Here is a 21,294-nt window from a genome sequence, read left to right as displayed (position 1 = left end):
GCATGCAAACTACTCATTGAATGAAACTGAATGATTTAGTTTTCCCCAAATTAATACTGCCCGCCTGTGCACCCCTGGCTGTCCTGGCCGGCACATCTCCTGGTCCTGCCCTCCCTTGGGTCAGCACCGCCTCCTGTGTTTCAGGTGTCTCTGGCTGTGCCCTGTGGTGTGCTCATGTCCTGATCTTGTGGGAGGCTGGCTCCTCTGCTCCAGTGGCTGCCTTCCTGGAGGAGACCAGCTTGTTTGCCACCTCTCCTGATGCCCAGAGCAGCAGCCCACGCGGAAAGTCCTGCTTCCTCCCCTAGCTGTCTGCCTTTCCCCACAGGTGGTTTTGTCTCAGTGCTGACATCTTCCCAGCTAGAAGAGGAGACCCTCAAAGGTGCACAGGTGGGTTTGATTATAATGCTGGTGAATATTAAATGCGTTTTGGTGAAACACTCAACCAGTACATACATCTTTAATAAAGTAAAATGTCCAGGCCCCCTCTGCTCCCACCTCTCTCTCCCCTCCCACCTCTCTCTCCCCTCCCACCTCTCTCTCCCCTCCTACCTCTCTCTCCCCTCCTACCTCTCTCTCCCCTCCTACCTCTCTCTCCCCTCCCACCTCTCTCTCCCCTCCCACCTCTCTCTCCCCTCCTACCTCTCTCTCCCCTCCTACCTCTCTCTCCCCTCCTACCTCTCTCTCCCCTCCCACCTCTCTCTCCCCTCCCACCTCTCTCCCCCCTCCCCTCCCCAGAGGACATGGCTGACAAGCCTTTTGGGGGTTTCCCCTTTCTGTGTGCCTTTGCGTGTGTGTATTCTCTAGACATCTTGACGGACCTGTAACTGGGATCTACACACGGGCACTCGCTGTAACTCGCTTGCCATTTTCCCTCAAAAATAGGCCTGTAAGATCCCTCACTGTAGTGCGTGTTGCCCTGCCTCTTTAAAAACGCCGTCAACTCTTCCAGCACGTGAACTCTGCCGTCATTTTTTTAAACATTCTCTGATTTATGGGTACTTAGGTTGTTTCCAGTTTTTTAAAAGATTGCAGCAATGAAAATCTTCAGCTATCATTTTTCACATTGCTGTGGGAGAATGTGGTTGGAGGTGCTGTGGCGGTGGAGTGGCCCCACACATGGCCAGGCTTTGTGGGGTTCTGACTCTGTCCTTGCCAATGTTCCTCCCCACAGTGGCTGCCTCTGGGGAATGATGGCTGCGTGAGCGCCCGCCATGCCCCACCAGAAGAGTCTACCATGGCCCACCGGAAGCGTCTACCATGGCCCACCAGAAGCGTGAGAGCGCAGGGAGCAGCATGTTGGAACATAGGGCAAGGCCGGGTCCTGTCCCTCACCATCAGGAGCCTGAGAGCGAGGACGTGGAGCTGCCCTTGGAGGGCTATGTGCCCGAGGGCCTGGAGCTGGTCACCCTGCGGCCAGGGAGCCCCATGCCCAAGAAGCAGGAGTGCCACAACCACAGCCCCGCTGGGGACTCCAGTTCCGACTACGTGAACAACACTTCTGAGGAGGAGGACTATGATGAGGGCCTCCCTGAGGAGGAGGAGGGCATCCCCTACTACATCCGCTACTGCCCTGAGGACGACAGCTACCTGGAGGGCATGGACTGCAACAGGGAGGTGTACCTGGCTCACGGCGCACACCCAGTGGACACTGACGGGTGCCAGGATGCAGTGGAGTGGACGGCCTGGGCGGGCCTGCACTCCCATGGTCACAGGGCTAAAGGCAGCCAGGACTACCCTGATGGCCAACTGCCCATCCCAGAGGATGAGCCCTCTGTCCTGGAGGCCCACGACCAGGAAGAAGACGGTCACTGCTGTCCCAGCAAAGAGGGCTACCAGGACTACTACCCTGCGGAGGCTAACGGGAACACCAGCGCTTCTGCCTACCCCCTGAGGTGCGGGGACGGGGACCTGGAGGACCAGGAGGAGGACATCGACCAGATCGTGGCAGAGATCAAGATAAGCCTGAGTATGACCAGCATCACCAGCACCAGTGAGGCCAGCCCCGAGCATGGGCCCGAGCCAGGGCCTGCAGCCTCTGCAGAGGCCTGCCCACCCGTCAAGGCCAGCTGCAGCCCCAGCAGGCACGAGGCGAGGCCCAAGTCGCTGAACCTCTTTCCCGAGGCCAAGCACCCCGGAGACCCCCAGAGAGGCTTCAAGCCCAAGACCAGGACCCCAGAAGAGAGGCTGAAGTGGCCCCATGAGCAGGTAGGACTCTGGCTGTCCGGGGGAAGGGAGCAGAGGGGCCCTAGAGCAAGGGACCTCAGGGTACAGGCCTCGCAGATGCTGAAGCGAGGCAGTAGGGGGTGCTGGGTGCCTCACAGTTCTAATGGTGGCTGAGCTGTTCATTGGTCCAGTTGGGAGACATGTTGTGTGGATGTTCCGGCCACTCTTAAGCTCACCGCTCAGACTCAGGAGTAAAGCCAGTTGAGGGCTGAGTGGCAACTCGTGTCTTGCAGAAGACACCCCTCCTCCCACCCTAGAAGGAGGGGTTCAATTTCTTGCCCACTGCCCTGGGTCTGCTCATGGTGGGGCAGTATGTGTGGGAGAGCCCCTCAGTCCTCAGGGGTGTACTCAGACCAGCAGGGCAGTGGCAAAGACGTGGGGGTGCTGGTGCTCACACACTGCTGCGGCCAGTGTTGGATGGCCTGGTGGCTGGGGTCGGGGCCAGAGTGCATTTCACAATGGACGGGTCTCTGAAAGCCCGGGGGCCTTGACCTGATGGGCAGTCAGCTGTGAATACCTATTTGGAAAAGGATTTTTTGAAGGTTTGACAAAACCTCGGGGAAGAAACGCATGCTAATGAGGGCAGTGGATGTCAGCATAACTGTATTTTAATTATAGCAGAGTCAGCGTGCATTCTAATAAACACATTTGAAAAGCCGCCTTCCAAAAAAAAGCCTCACTGTGAGTATGTAAAGAAGATGTGATTATTGGACTTGGGTGAAGGAACTTCTATTTGGCCAATTATGTGGACTGCTTTCATATTTTTTAAGCCTTAACTGCTATTTTTTTCTGAGAAGAATTCATGAATTTGAGTGTGTGTGTGTTTGTGTGTGTACTGAGAGCTTGGGTTTGGAATGGAAATCATACTGACTCCTGGATTTTCAGCACTTGTATTTTAATGTCTCCTCTCTAAAGCACATTAAGTGTCAGTTGACTTCATTTTGGGGGTGTTCCTGTCATTCACAGGAATTCCGTGTTTACAGGGGGCTGTGGGATGCATAGGAGGTCCCATGGTGATGGCAGGCGTGGGAATTTTACCCCAAGGGACTATGGTAATAGGGGGCTGACCAAGAATAACTCCTAATCCTATGTCAGATAATACTATGAGCAGCTCAGGAAAACTATGCACAACTCAGACATGTGCAGAAAGGAGATGTGGAATGAAATGGAGCCCCCTGGGCTGATAGAGGCCTCCAGGACCTGCCACACCCACATCTGCCCCCAACTCCCCAGTCAACCTTCACAGAAGAGAAGTTGATCTCTCTCCAGCTGAGACCAAGCCAAGGCCCAAACTGTTGTAGCTGACGCATGTTTGGGCTAGGCTCATAGAAGCTGTTCCGCTCCTGCAGTGTCAACAGCTGCCTATGGTCCAGGCCTCTGTCTGGTCCTGGTCCTTTTTCTTTCAGTTGGAGTCTTGCTCTGTTGCCCAGGCTGGAGTGCAATGGTGTGATCTCAGCTCACTGCAATCTCTGCCTCCCGGGCTCAAGCAGTTCTCCTGTCTCAACCTCCCGAGTAGCTGGGATTACAGGCACCCGCAATCATGCCCGGCTAAATTTTGTATTTTTTTAGAGACAGGGTCTCACCATGTTGGCCAGGCTGGTCTAGAACTCCTGACCTCAGGTGATCCACCCACCTCAGCCTCCCAAAGTGCTGGAGTTAGAGGTGTTAGCTACTGCACTCAGCCTTGAAGAGACACTGGGCCTTTTAAGAGACACTGGGTGCTGACTCACTTCTGGGTCTGCCCCAAGGGTGGCCCTCCGGGTCTGCTCTGGGTGCAGCCAAGCTGTGCAGGTCAGGGAGCCTGAGCTGGACTTAACGTGGGGAGACATTGCTCCCCAAGAGCTGCTCGGGTGCGATGTCAGGGTGGAGGCTGTTGCTGTGTGTGGCGGCATCACTCATTTACCCTCTTGTCTCATCAGCCTCTGTCCTTCGGCTCATGTGCTTGCAGGTGGCCTCTGATTCTGCCTCTGGAGCCTGTCTGCCCCCTCTTGATTCATTCATTGGGTCCCAAGTATGTGAACAGTAGCATGTTAGCCACTTTTAGAAATATTTGTGTTCATCTTCAAGAGGGGGGGGTCATCCAACCATTCCCCAGCCCTCAAAACCCACTCCACAGACAAAGCAGTGGCGGGTCAGGGCTCCTCTTGCTCTTCTGAGCTGCCGGCATAGCGAACACCTTACAAAAGAAAAGGATTTCACATGCAATAGAATTTCATTCACCCTGAAAAGGGAAGGAAGTTCTGACACAGGCTACAATATGGATGAACCTTGAGGACATCCTGCTAGAGCCAGTCACAAAAGGACAAGTCCTGTGTGATTCCACTTCTCTGAGGCACCCACAGTAGAGTCACAGAGACGGGAAGTAGAATGGGGGTGGCCGGGGCTGGAGAGAGCAGGGAGTGGGGAGCTGGTGGTTAGTGGGTGCAGTTGTGAAGATGGAAAAGTTCTGGAGATGCATGGTGGTGAAGATGGTACAACAGTGTGACTGCACTTAATGCCACTGAACTCTACACCTAAAAATGGTTAAGATGGTAAATTTTACATTATGTATACTTACCACAATAAAAAACAAGAAATAAAAGGTTTTTGGATGACGAACGGGCTCGAGCCAATTTGGACCCTCTAAAGCTAAGCTGAGCCAGTCTGAACCCATGTAGCCAGAATCACACTGTATTAGGCTGTTCTAGCACTTCACGTGGTGAGAATGGGGGGGAGAGAGAGAGAGTGATTGATTGATCCAGGGGGCTGTGCAGGGGGCGTGCTACACACTTTTAAACAACCAGATCTCTTGTGAACTCAGAGCAAGAGTTCACCTATCACCAAGAGGATGGCCCAAGTCATTCATGAGAGATGTGTCCCATGATCCAGACACCTACCTCCCACCAGGCCCCACCACCAGCATTGGGGATTGCATTTCAATATGAGATTGAGGTGGGGACAAATATCCAAACTGTATCACCCACAAACAAGCAAAAACATTTTGGGCCAAATCAAAACTATTTAGATGTAGCCACAGTAGGGATGAGCTGTGATTACACCCATTCAGGCCTGTGGACCTGGCGTGTGTGGTCGTGGGGCGGTGGGTCGGCATAGCCCTGGGAGGTGTCAGGAGGACATTCACGACCAAAATGAGCCATGAGTAAATAATACAACCACATCCTGAGTGGGAGTGGGGAGCCTCCCCTTCTCTCCTAGGTCTTGTATGGGTCATGAGCCCCCCTTGGCGGGAGTGGAAGGAACATAGATCCCACAGGCTGTGGCTTATAGTAAAGTGATTGTGGTCATGCCTTGTGAGTGTCATTAAAATAAACATATATCGTTAAATCTGCCGTCAAATAACAGCTATTTCTGCTATCCTGTCACCTTTTCCACAAGTTTAAATATCCCAGATATTCTACTGTGTATATTCCTAAAAGTAGACAGGTGGATTTAGTGAAGTTAACTGGATCATTGGTACCTTCTTTATAGATCATCTGGTGAAACTTGTTTTTCAAATTATGAGTTGTAGGACTTTGTTTTAATGTTTGTAGCCTTAGACAGTTCCGTTGAGACTAAACTCAGTTTTTTTCTTATTAGGACTAATCTTATTGACTGGAACTGTGGACTCCCCATATTAGGAGAACAGAGATCTGGCCTGTGTAAATGAGTGGAAGTTAAATACTGTAGAAAATGCCTTCTGGCAACTGAAGTCTAATGCTGACTTACTACTGGTCATTTAATTTCCTTTTGGCTTGGGCACCATCGTTACATTCATGTTTCAGATGTCAAGCTAGTTTTCTCAGAATGTGTGCAGGGCTGGAGGCCGAGTGTGGAGGCCACTGGGTGAATTACAGGAGTGGTCACAGGTCAAGCCTCCTGAGAGAACTGCAGGCTTGAGCCTCCGATAGAGCCACGTGAATGATTTTTATCCCCAGTAGGTTGCTGTCATTAAACTATGCACACAGGGCTTCTTGCTTTTAAGTTAGCAAGATGGAAAAATTGCAGGTGTTTGCAGCAAGCATGAAGAAGCAGCCATGCTGGCCCCTAAGCAGTGGTATTAGAAAGGGTTGGTGAAGATTTTCTCATTTGAGAATTGAACAAAACCAAATGGAATTCTCCTAGTTCTGTGGCATTGGGGAGCTGTAAGTGGCAGAGCTCCCACCTTCCCCACAAATAGACCCAGAGTGGCACCTGGTATGTGAGGCAGGTGACCAGGAGAAGGGCGTATCAGTGGTTGATGGGCAGCTGCCTCTGCTGCCTGGTTGACCCAGCCCCTTCCTGGGTCATCTCCCACTTTGCCTGGGTGTGAGTCACTGGAGGGTTGGCTCAGTACAAGCTGGCAGGTGACCTTCGTAGAGCTTAGGTGAAGGGGCTCTCACAGGGCAGTATGTTTGAGACCCTTAGAGGGCTCTCCTTACTCTTGCTTCTCCCATTATTTTTAAATTGTAGTAATACACTTGTAACATAAAGTTTACCATTTTGAAGTGTACAATTCAGTGGCATTTAGTACAATGTTGTGCAGCTACCTCTGATATTTAGTTCCAGAACGTTTTCACTGCCCCCAGAGGAGACCCTGTACTTATTAAGCAGTCACTCCCCATTCTTCCCTCTCCCCCCAGCCCCCACAATGAAAAATCTCTTTTCCCTCACTTTGGATTTGCCTATTCCGGATATTCCATAAAGACGGGATCAGACAATATATACCCTTTAGTGTCTGGCTTATTTCACCAACATAATGTTTTCAGGGTTCATCCCTGTTGTAGCATGTGTCAGTACTTCATTCATTTTTGTGGCTGAATGATATTTCACTGAATGGCTATATTTTTATTTTTTGAGACGGAGTTTCACTCTTGTCGCCCAGGCTGGAGTGCAGTGGCGTGATCTCGGCTCACTGCAGCTGAAGGGCTATGTTAAGTTTTATTTATCCATTCATCCACTGAGGGACATTTGAGTTGTTTCTACCTTTTGATTAATGTGAATTCTGCTGCTGTGACCATGTGTGTACAAGCTTTTGGGAAATTTTATTTGGCTAGTCATAACTTTGTTTTGTTTTGGTTATTTATTTTTGCTTAACCAAGTATCCCAAAACTTAATGGCATAAAACCACAAATTTGTCTCTCTCTCACTATTGTATGGGTTAATGGGCTAGGTGGACAGTTTTTCTGCTGGTCTCATTCGACAGCTCTCACCACGTGGTTAGACAGTGTCAGGGACTGGTTGTCTGGATGCTCAGCTGCAGTGGAATGTCTGAGATGGCTTCTTCACCCACAGGTCTGCTGCCTTGGTGTTTCTTCATGTGGCCTTTCTACATAGCATCTCATACTCTTGGGCCTCTTCATGTAGCTTCTCTTTCTCCAAGAGGATAGTCAGTTCTTCTTTTTGGCTTCCAGAAGCACAAAAGTGCAAGCTGTCAGGTGTTCTTAAGGCTTAGACCCAGAACAGATGCAGTTTCATTTCTACCGCATTCTATAGGTTAAAGTAAGTCTTTATCGGAGCCAACCTAGATTCACTGTGGAATGGGCCCTTCTGAGGACATGAATGACAGGAGTTGTGGCTCATTGGGGACCAACTCCAAAGATGAAGCCTGAGTTCTGAGAACTTTTTCTTCTCTGATTATTCCTTATTCATATTCTATTTTTTGTTTTATAGATGTAATATATTCACAAGTGTCTTTAAGGAGCTATTTTGATACTCTTTTGTCCTCTCCCTAGCATGTCTTTTTTCTTCAATAATTTTTTTCTTAGTTTATTTTGGTCTTATTTTTCTTTCAAAAGCCTTTCCACAAATATGTATTCTATGTTGCTCATCATTTGTCATCTTTTTTAAAATTCCCCCTTTTGTTCATTCATATTTGAGAGAAGGACTAAAAGACTGATTGGGAGGCTGGGTGTGGTAGCTCACATCTATAATCTCAGCGCTTAGGGAGGCCAAGGTGGGAGGATCACTTGAGCCCAGGAGCTCAAGACTAGCCTGGGCAACATAGTGAGACCCCCATCTCTACAAAAAATAAAAAATTAGCCGGATGTGGTGGTGCCCGCCTGTATTCCCAGCTACTCAGAAGGCTGAGGTGGGAGGATTGCTTGAGCCCAGGAGGTTGAGGCTGCAGTGAGCTGTGATCATGCCACTGCATTCCAGCCTGGGCGAAAGAGTGAGACATTGTCTCAAAAAAAAAAAAAAAGAAGAGTGGGAGTTCTTTGTGGCCAAGACTTGTCAACTGATAGCTTTTAGGGGAAAGGGTTTTTAGGGGGAATTTATGCTGATTCCCAATTGCTGTCGCCACCCCTCTATCTTATCTCTTTGTGCAGTCATAAATGAGGGCAGGAACTACTCCATTCCTCTGGAGGTAAAATCTATGTTCTCTTGCCTGAGGTAGATACGTGTTTGCTGGGGTTCTGCTTAAGGAGATGTGGGAGAACAATGTGTTTCAGGGCCTGGAAAATGAGTTCTGTATGTAGGCTTTTGGTTAATCTGTTTTCAGTCTTGCCTATCAGTCCCACTCTCCGGGGTACCTGGTGTCTGAGTCTAGTGCCTCTCCAGGGTACTGTGGGACAAATTAGCCTCCTTGTCATCGGTATCACCCTAACCTTCACCTTTGTTTGCTTTGCTTCATTAATTAACCATTTCCCATTTACTGTCATTGTCTATTGGAGGTGAATTCTCTTCTGTTGGTAACCCCATTCCTTTTTTTTTGTAATTGTGTGTGTTTATACAATGTTTATGCTTCACTGTAATTCCCATGGAGCCTCAGGACAAAGAGCAGATGGGAGAAATACGTGTTCGGTGTTGTTTTCCTTCTGTAAGACATCTGCAACCTGTGTTTGTCACTGAATAGATCATGGACTTAATGCATATAGAGCTGCTTTGTTTTTCATGATTGTGCCTTCAATTCTATGTAGAAATATAATTTGTGAATTACCTGATGAAATTTTCCTAATTTTGAATCATCCTTGTATTCCTATAATAAACACTGTTAGAATGGATATGGTAGTATTTTATTTTTGCATTTTTACTTTTATATTAAATAAGATTACAGTTTTGTTTGTTTCCTTCTAGGCTCTTATTTCATTTCCGTACCAATGGTATGCAGGGCTGACTTGGGAAGCTTACATCTTTTTCTAAGATCTAGGATGTAGCTGTAGTTTACACAGTAATTTTCAACTGAAGGAGATTTTTGCCTCCCATGGGATGTTTGGAAATAATCTGGAGACATTTTTGGTTGTCATGATGGGAGGTGCTATTGGCATTTCTTGGGTAGAGGGGATGTTACTAAACATCCTACAACACACAGGAGAACCCTCCACAAATTGTCTGGCCCAGCATATACACATCGCTGAGGCTGAGAAACCCTGGTTTAAATAAATGTCCAATTTGGAGAGTGAGTCTTTGACTGCCATTTTTCTTCTTCTATGTGTTGGTCTCCAGATTTCCCACTTTTTCAGTTAGTTTTAGTAACTGTAGATTCTTAAAAAAAAAAAAAAAGGATTGCTTCATCTGTACTTCTAGGCTTCTGTAAAGGTGTATAAAGTTTTCACTTTTTGCATCATATTCACATTAGAAACACCTGAATTTTGGAGGGAGCACATTCAAATGGTAGCAAATTTAGTAGAGCAGATTCCAAAGACATTGAGCCTAGGCCAGTTGTCAGTCCTGGGTATAATTTTAGATGTTTTCAGGCTCTGAAGCTTTGCATTTAAATGCAAATTTCAGAACAAAGATCTGTGTCTCTGCATTGACCAAATAGAAGGTATGTGAATGTTATGGTCTTGATTGTTTTACAAGATTTTTTCTGCGGGGACTTTTGCAAGCATGTAGGGAGAGATGAGAAGTTCCAAGGAAAAGGGTGTGAGGTCTTTGAGGCCAGCTTTGAGCTGGCAAGGGTAAATTATAGGAAGAAGGCAGAGAGGTGGGCAGAGACCAGATGTGGGAGGACTTCCTGTGTCATGCCACGGAGTCTGGACTCCACCCTGTAGGTGACGGGAGCCAGACAGGGCTTGGTGCAAACACATGGCACATTTGTGGTTAAGAAACGTCTTCCTTGCTTCCTTGTGGCCTTGAGGGATGAATTAAGGGGCTGGAAAAGTGGGAGCAGGACGGCCTGTGCCCATGGTTCAGGTGAGAGCTGGGTGGGTGGCAGGGGCTACGGAGAAGGTGGCTGAGTTTAGCTCCAGTCCCCAAAAGGCGCTGTGGGGAGGAAGAATTTCCAGCTGCCAAGTCAGCCTCTTAGATCAATTTCTTTTTTTTTCTTTCTTTCTTTTTTTTTTTTTTGAGACAGAGTCTCACTCTTGTCGCCCAGGTTGGAGTGCAATGCTGTGATCTTGGCTCACTGTAACCTCTGCCTCCTAGGTTCAAGCAATTCTGTTGCCTCAGCCTCCCTAGTAGCTGGGATTACAGGCATCCACCACCATGCCTGGCTAATTTTTGTATTTTTGTAGAGACAGGGTTTCCCCATGTTGGCCAGGCTGGTCTCGAACTCCTGACCTCAGGTGATGCACCCGCCTTGGCCTCCCAAAGTGCTGGGAATACAGGCGTGAGCCACCGCGCCCGGCCCTTGGATCAATTTCTTCATGCTTAAAATGAAGGAAACATGAATCATTGATAAGGTGTACCCTCTTTTAAGAAAGCACGAGATGGTTTATCAGGGCCTCTCTTCGCAGGCAGTGGGGCCTCATCCACAACCCTGGAAAAGAACTGGAAAGCGTTGCTCAGCCAGGTACTGAGGGCAGGGCCACGTGGGACTCCCCTCTCCAGCTCCCGTTTCTTTCTTTCTTTCTTTCTTTCTTTTTTTTTTTTTTTTTTTTGAGACGGAGTTTCTCTCTTGTTGCCCAGGCTGGAGTGCAATGGCGCAATGGAGTTTCTCTCTTGTTGCCCAGGCTGGAGTGCAATGGCGCAATCTCGGCTCACCGCAACCTCCGCTTCCTAGGTTCAAGCGATTCTCCTGCCTCAGCCTCCCTAGTGGCTGGGATTAGAGGCATGTGCCACCACACCCAGCTAATTTTGTATTTTTAGTAGAGACGGGGTTTCTCCCTGTTGGTCAGGCTCATCTCCAACTCCCGACCTCACCTCAGGTGATCCGCCCGCCTCGGCCTCCCAAAGTGCTGGGGTTACAGGCGTGAGCCACCGCGCGCGGCCCAGCTCCCGTTTCTTGTCCTCCCCAGGGGAAGGGTCTGAGGCCGCAAAGAGGAGATGGAGTGGGGGGTCCTCCTAGACACCCACGCGGACCCTCCGCCAGGCGGCGGCCCCTGCAGCCACGGTTGGACTCAGTCCCCGGGGAGTCCAGCTTTGAGGTCCGGGGCGCCTCCAGCAGAGCCGCTTGGCGCTGTCATCCTTGAGTGTTTTTCCCTGGAAAAGCTTCAGGGAGAAGAGGGGAGAAGCTTACAGGGGCCAACAAAACCCCAAAGCGTTACCCCCAGATTTGGATTAAACTGCTCCGTGATCTTCATCAAGTTAGTTTAAGGCATGATCGTGCCACTGTGCTCCAGCCTGGGCGACAGAGCGAGACCTGGCCTCAAAAAAGGAAAATCAATCAATCAATCAATCAATCAATCCCCGCGCCGGGCGACCCCGTGGGTCCGCAGTGACACCAGCCACGCCGCCTTCAGACCCCACGTCTTCCCCTGGCCCGGCAGGAGGGTGTCCAGGGCCCCTGCGGTCGGGTGCAGGGAGCGGGGCGACAGGGGAGCGGGGCGGGTGGGGTCCCGGGGCGGCATTGCGCGGCGGGGAAGGCTTGAGTCGAGGCCCGGTAGCTCCCGCCCTCCCCCGGCGGCTCCGCGGCCCGAGCTGGCTGTGGGATGCCTGGGGCGGGTTCTCATCGCCCAGGCGCCCGCCCGCGCCGCGAGGAGCCGCTGACGTCAGGGAGGCGAAACCCACCAGGAGTAGAAGAAGAAGAGGAAGAAGAAGGGGAAAAGGCGCCAGGGCGGAAGGGGAAACTTGATTTTTCTTCTGGTGTCTTCCGGGCCGCGGGGAAGGGTCGGCGCGGACGGAGCTCGCGGCATGTGGGACCCTCGCGCCTTCGAGCGGCGCTGGCGGGCGAGTTCCCCGGGGCGGGGGCGCCGGTCCCGAGGCTGGAGTCGGTGCGGGACGCGGAGCAGGAGCTGGAGCGCTGCAGACTCAACCTGGATCAGCTGCAACAGGTGCTGGCGGAGGAGCAGCTCAAAGCCTCCCTCCTGCAGGCCGCGCTGGCCGAGGGCGGCGGCGGAGACTCCGGGGACCCCGGGCGCCCCGACCCCGAGGCTGTCTCCCCGCAGGGACCCCAAACGTCCCGACCCCGAGGCTGAGTCTCCCCGCGCGGACCTGCCCGTCGGCCCGGGGCGGCCGGAGAAGCGGGCGGGGGAAGGAGCTCGGCCGACGCCGTCCCCCAGCAGCTCCTGCAGCCCCAGCTGCCCTTTCGGGCCAGGGAGGACTACGCGCCCCTCAGGGAACCCCACACGGCTCCCGGCACGGACGAGGGGGGCGACGGCAGCGACCACGACTTCGAGATGGTGGATCTCAACGAGAAGTTCGTCCTTGGCCCCTGGCTGGTGGCCCCTTGCCGGTTCGGGACTCACGAGGAGGCGGAGAGGCCAGGGCGGACGCACAGCCCCCACCGCTGGACGCACCTGATACCCGGGGGGCAGCGGCCGCAGCGGGGTACCCGCGACCTGGAGCAGCCGGAGGCCGAGGCCAAGGACCGCCCGGGCTCGCCCCTCGCAGCAGAGGAGACCCCCAGGCGCGAGCACCTCCCCCCGTGAAGGCGCCAGAGGTTCCTGCGGGTGCCCGAGCGGGACTCGCCCGGCCACAGCTCGCCGGAGAGAGACAGCGACGGCAGCTGGCACAGCTCTGACCGCGAGGACGGCTTCTCCGCAGATAGGCGCCCCCCTTAGACCCCCGCTCCCCGCCGCGATCCCCCAGACCCCGCTAGACCTCGCCGCGCGCCCCCCACCCCGGGCTGCTGGGATCCCTTCCTGGCCAACTCCGTGGCCCTGTTTAACCTCAAGCTCGGGGCTGGGGAGCGGGCGGGAAGGAGGGTGAGCTGCGCCTATTTACCCCAAAGCCACTTATGGAACTTAGAAAAAACATGCAAAGCGACGTTAAGCTCGGGCGACTCTCTGAAAATGAACTTGTGGCGGCGGCAGGGCTGACGGAATGGGGCCTGTGGCCGGCCCGTGGGAGGAGCCTGAGCCCAGGCCTCAGCCTTTCAGCTCTGGCCGTGACATCCCTCACCCCCTTCCCTCCAGCCCGACCCCCGCGAGATTCCTTCGCACCACCGGATACTGTCACCCTTCTGTCTGTCACCCCTCTCTGCACACACTCCAGGGGCTTCCCATTCCCATTTCCCGGAAATTCCCGATCATTCTGAGCTCCGCTTTCCTAATCGTGGAAGGCCAAACCTTCCACTCAATTTTCTGAACTTAGTCTCGTCTTCTCCAGGCTGCTCTGTGTGTTGGGGCCACATGCAAACTTCAGGGAAGGTCCATGGCCCTCACCATCCCTCTTTGCGGACTCGTTTTCTTCTTAAAAGGTGGCGCCCTGCCTCTTGGCTTTCTAGGAGTCTGGGAGCGAGAGAGGAAGGGGAAGGCTTAGGCCCATCTGGTTTTCCAGCTGACCTGGTGTCCAGAGATCATGTCCAGTCCAGCCTCTTCATTTGATAAAAGACGAAACTGAAGCTCAGAAGATTAAGTGCTCATTGGGGTGAGCTGAGACCTTCACCGGGTCTCCTGTCATCTCTCTCCCCTCACATCTGCTCTCTTTTCTGAGGACAGGACCTGGTCTTAGTCATCTTTGAACCCCCTTCTGGTAGTATGCACGGTGCCTTGTAGCAGTCAAAGCTCAATGAATAATGGCTGAATAAATGATTGACTGGAAAAAAAAAGATTTTTTCTGTTTGGGGTCTTATAATTAATTTAGGCTTTCATTTTCTTGGTTTGGAAATTATTAATCTAAAATATACTTTCGAGTGCTTCAGAACTAAAGAAGTGTCGTAGGCTTGTTTTTGTTTGTTTGTTTGTTTGAGACAGGGTCTCACTGTCACCCAGGCTGGAGTGCAGTAGCATGGTCACAGCTCACTGCAACCTTGAACTCCCAGGTTCAAGCAATCCTCCTGAGTAGCTGGGACTACAGGCGGTTGCACCACGTCCAGCTAATGCTTTTTTTTTTTTATTTTTTGTAGACTTTGAGTCTCGCTCTGTTGCCCAGGCTGGTCTTGAACCCCTGGCCTCAAGTGATCCACCACCTCGGGCTCCCAAAGTGCTGGGATTACAGGCGTGTGCCACTGTGCCTGGCTGTAGGCTTGTTTTATGAGTCTGGGAGTAAAATACTTAGAATTGTCCAATTAGAATGAGAGTTTGTTTTAATGTTTTTATGCAGTTTAACTGAGGTGGAATAAACTGCATGAAAACATTCAACATTTTCCCCTCTAAGATAATAAACAAGGGACCACAACGTTGAGGGAAATCTAGAAAGGTAAGAGACTAGACTTTGGAGATGTCAGATTAGGACAGGTGAAAAGCAGATTTCTAGGCTCCTAAAATAAGTTGGGAACAGGCCCAGAGCAACCTTGGACATGGTGTGTTGGGGTGCATTGGATGCTTTTGTTTTGAGAAGGAAAGTTGATGTGTTGAAGTCATGGAAAGCAAGATTGGCCAGAAAAGGCAGATGGTTAGAAGTCTTGAATTCAAGACGGGTGCGTGTTTCTATTTGGTGTGATTATTGATAGGAAGGCCTTAAGCAGGGAATAGTGTGCTCAGGATATTGCTTTAGAAAGTTGTGTTGAATTCTGTTTGTGATGTGCTGATTAATACTTAGGTGGAGAAGTTTTGTGGATGGGAACATGACTGAGGTTGAACATATAGGAGGAAATACAGGCCAAAGGCATTTGTAAGCATTGTGAGGAAAACAAGCGTAGGATGGAATATCAGGGCTGAAAGGTGCACACAGGGAGAAGGGAGCTCCATGAAGTATGGAGTCATGGGCAGAGTTTGAGTGAGGGTACTCAGTAACCAGGTCTAGAAATCACTGAATTAGCCGGCTTGGAAAAAAAAAAATCGAGATGAGTATAAACTACTCCTTTAGAGATTTTGGCATTTAAAGTAGAAAAACAAGGTAATTGAAAAAAGTTAGGATTTTTAAAAATCTGCTTATATTTGTATGTGTGTAAGAACAGATAGTATGGGAAGGGAGGGAGCAGAATGATGTGAATAAAGATGTTGTTCTGGGGGATATTATTCAAATTCTTTTTAAATTATTATTATTTTTTGAGATAGGGTCTCTGTCACCCAGGCTGGAGTGCAGTGGCATGATCATAGCTTACTGCAGCCTCAAATTCCTGGGCCCAAACGAGCCTTCTATTTCCGCCTCCCGAGCACCTGAAATCAAATTCTTTTTCTAACTCACTTTTTAGTTATTAACATCAATAGATGCTTACTACATAAAACCATAAACTGAAATTAGGGAAAAGCACCAAATGTCTCCAGAGATAACAACTAAAATTAATTGAAATTAACATTTCAATATAAGTACTTCTGGTCTTTTCCTATGCATATTTCAGCATAATTGAAATTCTTTCTATTCCTTTGTGTATTCCATTTTTCATTTCAAAGTTTTTTGATACAGGAGAAATTATGCTGTGTTGGTATTTCAGTGGCCTGTTAATATTTTGTGGAATTGAGTTAACTGTTTTACTATTTTTGCACATGCAGATTTTGTGTTTGTTTTTTTGGTTGCAAGGTTGAGATAGGTATCCTTATGCCTAAATTTGTGTTTACATCTTAGACTAGTTTCTTGGAATACAATTCTAGAAGTCAAGTTTCTGGAACAAACTGTGAACAGTTAAGGTTCTTGACACCCGCTGCTAAACTGTCTCAAAGGTTCCTCTTTAAGAGGAGATTTAAAAGATGGCTTGGCTGGGCGTGGTGGCTCATGCCAGTAATCCCAGCACTTCGGGAGACCGAGGTGGGTGGATCACTTGAGATCAGAAGTTTGAGACCAGCCTGGCCAACATGGTGAAACCCTCTCTCTACTAAAAATATAAACAAATTAGCTGGGCATGGTGATGTATGTCTGAAATCCCAGCTACTCAGGAGACTGAGGCATGAGAATCACTTGAACCTGGGAGGCAGGGTTTGTAGTGAGCAGAGATCACCCCTGTATACGCCCACCTGGGTGACAGAGTGAGACTCTGTTTTAAAAAAGGAAATAAAAATTAAAGAAGTAAATAAATAAATGATGGCTTATTTCATAATAGTTATGACTTTGTAACCTTTGTAACGCTTTTAAAGTAAAGCAGAGTCTAGCTTTTGTAAAGCAGAGTCTAGCTTTTAAATAAAATCTAGGATATAAAAGGCGGGAGCCTCTTGAATGGAATGTGGGGGCTTTTTCTCTCTCCCCGTAGGATAGATATATTCTGTTTCTTGTCCCCCATTGAGTCAAGAATAATTTAACTTTTGGCATAAGAAACTGCTGAAGAAAAATAGGTTGAATAAGCTAACATTTTTCTTCTTTTTGCAGGATATAGAAGACTTAGATCACTACGAGATGAAAGCGGAGCCCATTAGTGGGAAAAAGTTGGAGGATGAAGGAATTGAAAAAGAAAATTTGGCAATATTAGAGAAATTAGGAAGACTGAAAGGCAAGACCGTTTAAATGTGTAAGTGTGTATAAATAGCTAGAGCCTGGATTTTTGTTTAAGTAATTATAGTTAATACCAGGCAATTCATGAACATGCCAATCTCAGCTGCTCTCCTCCTCCATTCCTGCCTTAGTGGTAGATTCAGTCACATGTTTATTGGTTTTGCTACAGGGTCTTGCTCTGTCGCCTGGGCTAGAGTGTGGTGGCACAATCATAGTTCACTGAAGCCTTGATCTCCCAGGCTGCAGCGATCCTCCTGCCTCAGCCTCCCAAGTGTCTTGGACTATGGGCATGAGCCACCACACCAGGCTAATTTTTTAGATTTTTAGTAGAGATGGGGTCTCACTGTGTTGACCATGCTGGTCTTGAACACCTGAGTTCATGCGATCCTCCTACCTCAGCCTGCCAAAGTGCTGGGATTACAGGCATGAGCCACCGTCCCTAGCCACGGTCATATGTTCTCTTGCCCAAGGTTATCTTTCTCATCTATGAATAGCCACTTTTTACCCTGTTCATCTGCTCTTCACATCCTGGAACCACCTGCTGATCCCTGTATATGCCCCTTTCCAGCCTGTTCATGCTGTTTTCTCTGCTTACCTTCCTTCTGTGGCATCTGTATATTCACATTCATTCTCTCCTACAAAACACAACTCAAATTATTTCTCCTTCATGAAGCTGACTTTGGTCCATCTTGCTCTGACCAAATCAAAACTAATTCTTCTCTTCTGACTTAACATCTCTTTTATGTGAAGCGGCAGGATGTGAAAGGAACACTGAGTTTGGTGGCAAACACACCTTTTTTGGTTTCACTTTGCTCAACTCTCAAATATGGATAGACAGTACATACCTTTTGGATGACTGCTGTGAAAAATCGATGAGAATGATGTGTGTATATACATGAAATGCTCAGACAGAGGAGGGAAATGTCAGATGATTGTCTGAACACTTACTACTTCGTGCCTTGTATTAGAGCTATTTACCAACTCCACGAAAGCCGAGGACCAGTTACTTTGTCTTGGGCACAGGTTCTCCAAAACAGGGAATGAATTGTTAGGCAAGTAGATGCCAAGTGTTGAAACCAGATAGATTACTCTCCCTCCTTCAGTCTTAGTTATGTATTAATTTAATTAGTAATTTTTCCTAGAGGAAAGAAATTTAGTCAATTTCTCATATCTTGATTATTTAAAAAACTGAATTGGTAGCATTTGAAGTAATGTTACTGTACTTTCCATGTCTTGTGATCGATTCCAGTTTGAGTTATCTTCAAAACAAGTATAAATTATTGAACACTTTTGCATGACCGATACTATGCTAAGTACTTTATACTTTATGTATCCTCTCATTTAGTCTTCATAGCCACTGTGTGAAATAGGTACTCTTCATATTTTAGAGATAGGAGAAAGTTCTCATATTTTATGGATAGGAAATGAGGTCATGGTTACATATCTAGGAAGTAAGATCTTCGTAAACTTGATTTTTTTTCTTTTTCAAAGTATAGTGCAGTCTTTAAAACCTTTAGTTTCACATGACTAAAAAGTAGTTCCATTTCTACTTAGTCTTAGGATAAGATATCGATGTGTTTTCATCTTTAGAGAAGTCCCCACACTGAAAAACTGAAACCAGTTGCATGTAGGTACACGTGTTTCTCAGTGTGTCAATGTGTGAACTAGACCATCTGCATAATATTCTTGCTTGTAGTCTTATGAATGGAAGTCTCTTTTAGTTAGTAATGTGTCACCTTGAGTGTCTTCTAGTATTTTCAAAAATTGCTGGGGTTTGGAATAGACTCATACTGAATTCTGTGCTATCATGGAGTCCATGGTGGTCTGAACATGTTGGCTAGAGTTTTTCAGATGATAAGAAATAGGAAATGAACCAGACTTGTGTCTAGTTTTATATTCTCTTGAAACTTCATAATGCTTCATTTAATTGGACTTTTTTTTTTTTTTTTTTACTTCTTGAAATGTTGAGTGTTGAAAATGTTTTTATAGGTCCATCGAAATTTTTTTGTCATTTTCTTGATAGAGTGAACTCTTGCATGATTTTTATCTTCTAGGAAAAAGTTCAAGCTTGAATAATATTGGTTGGAAAGTAAATAAGAGTAATATATTTCATTATACAGAGAATGATTGCCAAGTTGATTTTTATGACTTTTCCCCCAGTTTTGAAAGCAATATAATTAACACTTATTGTAGCTGTAGTTATGTTATTACTTTTAAAATATGTTGGTGTAGTACACCTGTAGTATGAGCTACTATAGATGGTGGGAGGCTGAGGCAGGAAGATCTTTTGAGCTTGGAGAGGTCAAGGCTGCACATGAGCTGTGATTGCACCATTATATTCCACCCTGGGTGAGAGAGCGAGACACCCTGTCTCTTAAACAAAAAACAAAAAAGGGGGAGTGGGGGGTGGGAGTCATATTAGAAATCTATATATAAGACAATTGTGGAAAAATACCGATTTTTTAGTGATTTAACTTTTCATAGTTCCGTCCATGGCAAGTTGTTCTCCTTGAACCACTTGACTAATAATACAAGTTTAGGAAAGCATATTAAACTTCTTTTGAATTCTTGAGAAAATTATATATACATGTGACTGTTTTCCTTTAGAATGACTGCAAACTCTGAACCCCCTTATTAGATTAGACTTAGGCTATTATGATCTCTTTTGGACATTCATTCTAAAGGAGCTGGAAGCTATAGTGACCTCTATTTTTCCTGAGGATATAGAGCAGCTTCAGATCTTCTCTTTCTTGAACTTACCGTAGGTGCTGTATTTTAGCTTTCAGATTGGTTCATTCTTGAGTTAGTTGAAAAAAAAATTATTTTTTTGTTTGAACTGTTTTTTGTTTTGTGATTCTTAGAGTTGACCCTGATAGTCCTTTGCACAGTGATCTTCAGATCTTAAAAGAAAAAGAAGACATGGAGATATTTTGCTTAACTTATCTTTTAAGGTAAGAAAATTGTTACGGGACTCTCTGTTTTTCTAATGGGGGTGTATATTTGTACAAGTGTTTTGGAAAACAATTTGGTAAAGTGGAAGATACTCATACACTATGGTTCAGGAATCTTGTGGATATATACTCCACAAGAAATGAGTACATAGGCACCAGGAGATACCGGAATGTTCAGAGCAGCATCGTTTATCATAGCCCCAAACAGAAAATAACTGAAGTGTTCATTCCAAGAAAATGAAGAATTGTGGTATTCATAAAATGGCTTACAGCTATGTGGGAAAGACGGGCGAACCTTGAACACTGTGTTAAGCAAAAGAGACCAGACCCCCAAAACCTATTTTGTACAATTTTCTCTATATAGAGTTCAGCAACAGGGAAAACTAATGTTGGTTAGGGCATACATTCTTAGTGGAGGCAATATCACGTGCAGTGGAGTGAAAATTGGTCCTTAGAGTGAAAGAAAATCTTACCTATTATAATGGTCTGCTGCCCTCCACAGGGCCGTATAACATAAACCGACATAAATATATCTGTGGTGTTAAAATTCCATGGGGAATGGGGGTAGAATTAGGAAGAAAACTTCTAAAAAGGCTTCTTAGGGGGACAAAAATGAAAAGAAAACGGAGAAACACTTATTTCTGGATTCATACTTGGGCAGTAAAACTATTAAGAACAAAGAGGTGATCACATAGAGGTTAGGGTAAGGAGTCCATCCAGGTGGGAGGTAGGGATGTGTGACCTGAAAGGGACATCTGTGGGGCTTCTTGGATACTGGCTGGAATATATTTCAGGAACAGGTTGGTGGTTACATGGGCAAATAATTTACAATAACTTGTTAAGGTATACCTTAAGGTATATTTTATGTAACTTTCTGAATGTATGTGTTATATTTAATAAAGTATTTTTAAGATACTAACAATAAAGGTTACAAAAGAATAACGATGGAATCTAGAAGAAATGTTAATGATCTACAAGAAATGTTAACGGAATCTAGATAAGATGTAGTGGTTTAAAATCTATGGCTATATGCGGTATTTTGATGAAAAAAACAGACATAAAAGAATACTTTCTTGTGCTTACTCTAAGGATGGTAGTAGTTTTCTAAAAGCTTCATACTTAGCTTTTTGTGTGTATGTTTTTGCTTGTGGATATATCTTATGATTGAACTTTCTTGATATGACCTGAATGTCAGTATTTTCACTCACTTTTGTTATCATAGAAACTGTTGTGGTTGTCAACTGGGTTGTCTTCCTGAAGTATGAATCCGGTATGTATTGCCTGAATTTGCTAATGGCTACTTCTTTATGGATTCGTATGGGTTAACGAATAAAGCACGCAGGCCTAAAACAAAAAAAACACAAAAAAACTAGGAAGGTATCTTTCTTTTTTAAAACATTAAATCATACATCCATATGCCCAACACCAAACTTAAGAAATAGAACCTTTGGCTGGGCGTGGTGGCTCACGCCTGTAATCCTAGCACTTTGGGAGGCCAAGGCAGGCAGATCACCTGAGGTCAGGAGTTTGAGAGCAG

The 21,294-nt window shown here is 47.1% G+C and overlaps 1 protein-coding gene across 1 annotated transcript in view; it reads left to right on the top strand.

The window, feature by feature from the left end:
- Window positions 1–21,037, top strand: part of LOC129050035 (amyloid-beta A4 precursor protein-binding family A member 2-like) — a 44,239-nt gene extending 23,202 nt beyond the window's left edge. The window contains exons 2-6 of the mRNA XM_054531315.2: window positions 145–387; window positions 1,172–2,205; window positions 16,684–16,822; window positions 19,668–19,757; window positions 20,980–21,037. Of these exons, the coding sequence (XP_054387290.2) occupies window positions 1,258–2,205; window positions 16,684–16,818 (1,083 nt within the window). The 5' untranslated portion in view covers window positions 145–387; window positions 1,172–1,257 and the 3' untranslated portion in view covers window positions 16,819–16,822; window positions 19,668–19,757; window positions 20,980–21,037. The remainder of the gene's footprint in view (window positions 1–144; window positions 388–1,171; window positions 2,206–16,683; window positions 16,823–19,667; window positions 19,758–20,979) is intronic.
- The last annotated feature ends 257 nt before the right edge of the window (window positions 21,038–21,294 follow it).

Source organism: Pongo abelii, chromosome 16, assembly GCF_028885655.2.
Source record: "Pongo abelii isolate AG06213 chromosome 16, NHGRI_mPonAbe1-v2.0_pri, whole genome shotgun sequence".
Taxonomy (NCBI): Eukaryota; Metazoa; Chordata; class Mammalia; order Primates; family Hominidae; genus Pongo; species Pongo abelii.
Note: the sequence above shows the minus strand (reverse complement) of the source record. Positions and strands in the feature narration are given on the sequence as shown.